This window comes from Lolium rigidum, chromosome 3, assembly GCF_022539505.1.
Source record: "Lolium rigidum isolate FL_2022 chromosome 3, APGP_CSIRO_Lrig_0.1, whole genome shotgun sequence".
In the NCBI taxonomy this organism is placed as follows: Eukaryota; Viridiplantae; Streptophyta; class Magnoliopsida; order Poales; family Poaceae; genus Lolium; species Lolium rigidum.
In genome coordinates, this window is record NC_061510.1 from 322216670 (window position 1) to 322222798 (window position 6129).

The 6129-nt window shown below is 46.1% G+C and overlaps 1 protein-coding gene across 1 annotated transcript; it reads right to left on the reverse strand.

The window, feature by feature from the left end:
- Positions 1–657: 657 nt before the first annotated feature.
- LOC124703809 (BTB/POZ domain and ankyrin repeat-containing protein NPR3-like) lies at positions 658–4705 on the reverse strand. The gene is made up of 4 exons (XM_047236038.1): positions 3513–4705; positions 2553–3339; positions 1948–2139; positions 658–1298 (listed from the first exon to the last, which is right to left on the reverse strand). Exons 1-4 carry the CDS (start codon positions 4050–4052, stop codon positions 1027–1029), a joined length of 1791 nt encoding a protein of 596 aa, XP_047091994.1. The 5' UTR covers positions 4053–4705; the 3' UTR covers positions 658–1026.
- Between the last annotated feature and the right edge of the window lie 1424 nt (positions 4706–6129).

Genomic DNA, 6129 nt, shown 5'->3' on the forward strand with positions numbered 1-6129 from the left:
TTATCCACCTGATGTTAAGTTCTGAACTCTGACCTGAAGTTCATAGAACATTAGTAATTCTTTCCATATTTACGCGACTTGTGTTTCTGGACTTCTTTGTTATCTTTCTCGGCGCGACACTACGTGCTTCAAGGTTTGTCTTCGTTTAAGTTGTTCCCTAATAAGTGTCATTGTTCAAATATCTGTGTCACTGAAGGATATCTTCAAATTCGCAACATAGATATTCCAATGCCCGGTGAAGATTTAGCAACCCTTTCAGCCACCGAATTTCAAAACCTTTCAAGTGTCCGGTGAAGGAGTATTACTGTTTTTTTTCTCAAATGGGTCACACATCTCCCTCAAGAAAGTTAGTTTAGCATGAACACTTGCGTACATGGTGGGAGTTACTAACATTCAACTGACACAGATCATGTAGGATTGCAAGAACATTGCGTAATTGACACAATTAAATATTATCCACTGAAGCGTCTCATATGACAAAAAATAATCTACAAAAAGTACCCCCAGTAAGCAAACTACAGTATTATAAAACATGCTTTGTGTCTGAGTCGGGTTTGTGATTTACAGTCTGACTGAATACTTAACCAGGGGTTTCTTCATGAAGAGTCCAATGCAAGGATGATAATGTAGAAAAATCTTCAAATTTACAAAATATGGTAATCTGAAGGCTCGTGGAATTTAAAAGATCCATCTTCCGAACACCTAATACTTTCAAGCATTGTGCAAGACTGGAAGTTACGTACTACCAACATGCTAATACTACAGTTTTCTCGAAAACGATGAACCAGGACACACAACACAGCTAGAATGGCTGTGTAAAACTGGCCACCGAAGATTCAAAATTATCTACTGAACCGTGTCATATGTTAAACCACAATAACTACAAGAAATGCACCCCCAAGTAAGCAAACATAACTGAGATGCTTGTTGGGCTACATGGTTTCCCTGAACTACAAATGGCCAACAACATCCAGACCATGCTTCCCCACCTTTCTGAAATCGTGTGTTGGGCTTAACCTACTGATGCTACCGTGATAGCCTCGCTTTCTTGTTGCCATGTCTAACCTTTCCATCAGCCCTTGGTGAAGAGGAGGAGGATGTTGATGAAGAACCTATGGCCGCCTTATCTTTGTTGAAGGCCTTGTTCACCTCGTCTTTGAGTTCAGAAAAGCGCATCCTCCTGGTGTGCTGGTCCTCGGCAGTGCCACTCTCAAGGAAGAACAAATCAGTGGATTCTTCGATGAGGAACTTATCAAGAACATCTGAACAATGCGGGAAGTACTTCCGCCCTAGCTCAACTGAAACATAAGGAGAAGTTCATTTAATCAATCATGCGTATCATTACCTTGTGTGAGCTTAATTAGTTCAAGACCAGTGACATATATTTATCCATAGAGTACTGGAAATGTTTAGAAGGGGCTTGCATCAAATTCCTATTTGCAAATAATTTGTGAATCTTAAAAGAAAACAGGTAATGTAAGTTTAGGTGACATATGGTAAAAAAAAATCTAATAAAAGCAAGAATGATGATCAAATATCTGTTAGTCCAAGCCACCAAGTTTTTGTTGCACATAACTAAGCAAATAAAACAATATATGCTAGGTTCCACAAAGCATCGGTGTGTACTAAGAAAATCTTATCTGCATTTTCCTCTAATTAGTTCCTATCCCACTAGATCGAAATATCCTGTAAGTTGTAATTGAAGATATCTTGGCATGAACAAAATCTGTGCACTATTTTTTTTGTTGCATAAAGGCAAATCTTCTGTGTATCGCACTTTGGGCAGGGATGGTTTATTCGTTACACTTCAATTTGTATTTAGAAAACTTATAGATTTGCACACACCTTGAACTAACTTTTTTTTTGAAGATTCACAAACCTTCTTGCGAAGACAAATACTGAAGCAATATCCACACTATATAATACATGAATGATTATGCAAAATACCTGTCTTCATCAAGGCGTCAAGACGTTCACGCAGCCTGTTGCTCTGCATTATGGGAGTCTCATTAAGGTTAACGTCCTTCAATTTACAGAAGTTAGCTGAGCTGAGACCAGCAAACTCTTGAGTTGAGTCAGCTTGAGCTATGCGCATGACAAGCTTTGCTTCGGAAGGGAAGAATATTCTGGCAAAGGCAACTGCATAGAAACACAAATATTATTTTAGCAATTATTTTAAGCAAAAAAAAAAGAAAGAGAAGCAAACAGTAATAAAATCGCACTGATAATGCTTTTAGCATTAGATTTCCTCTTGTGTGCTACATACCATATCAAGCAACTGGAGCATACGCATCACATATATGAACTAAGGATATAATTCAATGGTTTTTGATATAGATGATATTTGAAGAATATAACAGAGAATTTCTGCTAACAGTATACTCTGAAGCATTTACTTCTAAATTCGAGAGAAGAAAAAAAGTACCAACTTTTCAAAGTCTCTACCATGTTATCAGATAGTAAAACATCATAGCACACATACACCTAATTATCTTCATGCTGACAAAGTTAACTGCAAAATACATAAGATCAAAGTTATATTATATGCAAACCTCTATTTTCCAAGGTTAGGAGCCTGGTGTGAAAATTATCTGCCAGCAAAGGCATGGCAACTGAAACCTCGTCAGAGAGTTGCCTCTCCAAGACAAAGGATGTCCTCTTGATCTCTTGCTCCAAGATGTCGATGCACAAGTAAGCCTTGCTTCTCTCCTTACCCTTCTCCAGCTTGCTGTTGCAGTCTTTCTCCCTTGTTAATCTCTTGCAGATGGTAAGAGCGTCACGGCCATCTCTGGTCTTCTCCTGCACGGATGCTCCCTTCTCTGTAAGTGAAAGGATGATCTGGGGTTCTCGCCTCATGCAGGCCATATGCAGCGGTGTGTACCCACTCCCATTCTTCAGATTCACGTTAGCGGAGTCGCTGGCTGACTTGAGTTTCAATATTTGAGCTAACACTTTGGGTTCACAATAGGCAGCAGCATGGTGTATGGCAAGTGCACCATCCAAGGTGATTCCAGACTCCTCCAGGAGCAGATTAGCAAGGTCAACATCATCACAATCCAAGGCCTTGTGAACGTTCCTGACCTTCTTGGCATGCTCGGGACCCAGAATGAACTCGTCCGATTCGCGAGGCGACAAGTATTGACGAAGCTCCATGACCTTGGCAAAGGTTTCATCTGGAAGCTCCTTCTCGAGGTAACGGCTGTCAACGCTGGAGTGGGCAACCCGTTGAATACATTGGCTGAGCAGGTCTGTAAGCTGGCAGGTGGAAGCAACGAGAACAATCGGCACTATGTCCTCAACCACAACCAGAGCTCTGTTGACAAAGTCAGACAGGCGACGCTGCAAAATTCAGGATCTAGTGGTCAGAGAAACAGGACTGAAATTTTCACATTGAGTTTCAGCAACTCATTTGGACAGAACGGTTTGCAGCATATAAATTTCTACTCCAGTGATGCAATGCTTCATTGTGCATAGTATTCTGAACTGAAGCATCTCTGCTTATTATTTATTACCTGGAAGAGCGAGACGAGCTCGGGGATCTTGAAGCCGGAGGCGGCGTAGGTGGACTCGACGACGAAGTCTATGGCCGGGCGGCACGCCTGGTGCGAGCACTGGTCGTCGACGCAGACGGCCGCGCCCTGCGGCGGCGGCTTGAGGAGGCCGGTGTAGAGGTAGCCAAGAACGGGCACGATGGCGTCGCGGCCGATGTGGCACCCACCTGGGACAAGGTCGGCGAGCACCAGCCGCGGCTTCTCGCCGGCAGCGGGGTCGGCGGTGAGCGAGGAGAAGTGAGCGAGGAAGAAGTTGCTCCTGGCGGCGAGGATGCACCGGTGGACGCCGACGACGGCGTCGTCGCCTCCAGCCGCGAGGACGACGTCGGCGTCCGTGCAGTTGAAGAAGGAGGGGTCGAGGAGGCGCTCGAGGTTGCCGCTGAGGCGGCCGAGGCTGACGGCGTCGAGGTCGGCCGGCGCGGCCTGCGGCCGCGACGGTGACGGGGACGGCGACGGCGGAGGCGAGGAGGACGAGGAGAAGGTAACTGTCGATGTCTCCATGGAGCGGGAAGAGGGAAAGCTGGTGGTAGAAGGTTCTAGAAGCTCAGGTTTGGTCCATGATTCTTGGGCAAGGCGTACAAACAGAATCCGAGCTCTGCTCCACTCCGCACGAGGTGGCTTATGACTTTCTGGGATCAAATGATTGGAGAAGTGGATCTTCCCGATGAATCAAAGCCTCTGAAAGTGGCAAACACTCCAAGAAGAACAAAAGGGAATCACGCAAATCAAGTACAGAAAACCGGAAGAAGGTTTCAGGTCAAGAAGGAGGCATGGATCTCCTGCAAGAAAACCAGCGGAAGAGAGCAGCAGGCTGGAACTCCAAAAGAAAATGGAGAGGAACTTGCGCTCGAAAAAAAGCTCCAAATAAACAGCTTTAAAGCTCTGCGGATTTACTGCGGCGAATGATTGATTGGCCGGCACAAGAACTAGCCAAACACGCCCGGATTCTGGGAAGAAGAAGGAGAAGCGCTGGCTGGCTGGCTGGCTGGCGCTGCTGCTACCGCAATCGGCAAAGGAAAGGTACAGGAACCGAACGCGGAAGCGCCAGCGGCGCTTGCTCTTATCGGGAAATTTCGTCGTCGCTCGAAAGAAAAAAGGTTATCCGCGGGTAGATTTTCTATTCCCCTCTTGGCTTGGCCGCTTGTTGCGAGGTAAAGGAAAGGAACAAGAACGTGCGAGTTTTTGAGTGGTGTGAGCGTGAGCTTGAGGGGAGTCACCGCATCGCGTCGTGGAGGTGACCGGCTAGTTGGACGTCACCTCGGTGACGTCGTCGGAGAGAATAGTCGTGTTCCATGAAGGAATACTCCGTGCCGCGGGGACCGAGGTGTGTTGCCCGGCCGACAGAGTGCGGCGAGCGCATCGACGGTAGTACGATCGGAGGCGACGACCTTGAAGAAGACTTGCTTGGCTGGGCCCGTGGGCCGGCGAGTGGTACTGGTAACTTGCTGACTGGACAAGCACATGATGTAACGTGTAAATATATGCCTGCATACATCCTCTGCATACAAAAATGGCGAACAGGATCAAGAAAGAAGTCGATCAGATCTCACAGCGAGTACGTGTTCTCTCCATTCTGAGGTGCATATGGCTCTAGCGACTTCTAAAACTGATTGGTTGTTCGCCAAGTGTTTTTCCATACCCATTGATTTAAGTTTCGGGCGTTTGGTTGTTCATGTGAAAAAGATTCTCCGCACAGTACGATTTTAAAGTAGCTCAGATGCAGGTAAAAGTTAGCCCACGAGACACGCTCTATTCCACCGTTCCTTCGCGTCCAGGCGCTAGCAAGCACAATGTGAAAAAAAAACATGCATGTGTCGCCAAAAGCGGTAGACACCGCGACACATCGAGAAAGCGCGCCATAAATCCGCTCACGGCCCTCCCTCCCCTCTCACACTCAGTTATTCTCACCCGTACTCTCCTCTCCCTTCTCTCCCCTCTCATCACCGGCGGTTGTACTGCCGCCGGTAGATCGAAGACCACCGCGGCGGCGACGGATGAGCGGGCTATCGAAGCCTTAATAGAGCAAGCCTTCAACGACATCGACCCGAACGTGCTTCCCCCGGTTCAAGTTGGTCGGCAAGGACAACAATGGTGGTAAGGCTCGAATTCAAGGTTATAGGCTTGAATGTGCGTAGGTCTGTGGCACTGTGACGAATTTTGGCTACTTGTTTAGCGCATGCACGGTAGATCTCTTGAGTTCGCGATAACTGCTTGTTCGGATGGTTTATTTTGCTTGTTATTCTTGTTGTACTAGGAATTGTTGGCTTGAAATAGAAAGATATGTGTTCACCTACTTGCTTTTCTCACTTAGGATCTTGCTGATAAGGCCATATCTGGTTTTTAGGTGGATTGCATGTTAGATTGGGGGGCTTTTACTGTTCATCCCGATGATTAAACTCTAGTACTAAGATAGGATGGGATGATCCTTTCGAACCTACTGGCATAAACAAAGACCATTGTTTAATCATATGTCGTAGATTTGGTAGGATCATCTCTTTCATTTATGTGTGCTATGTTTTATGAGGCCAACTCGTTACTGTGAGGCCATGATGCGTTGTTCCGTGCTTTGCTTGTCTTT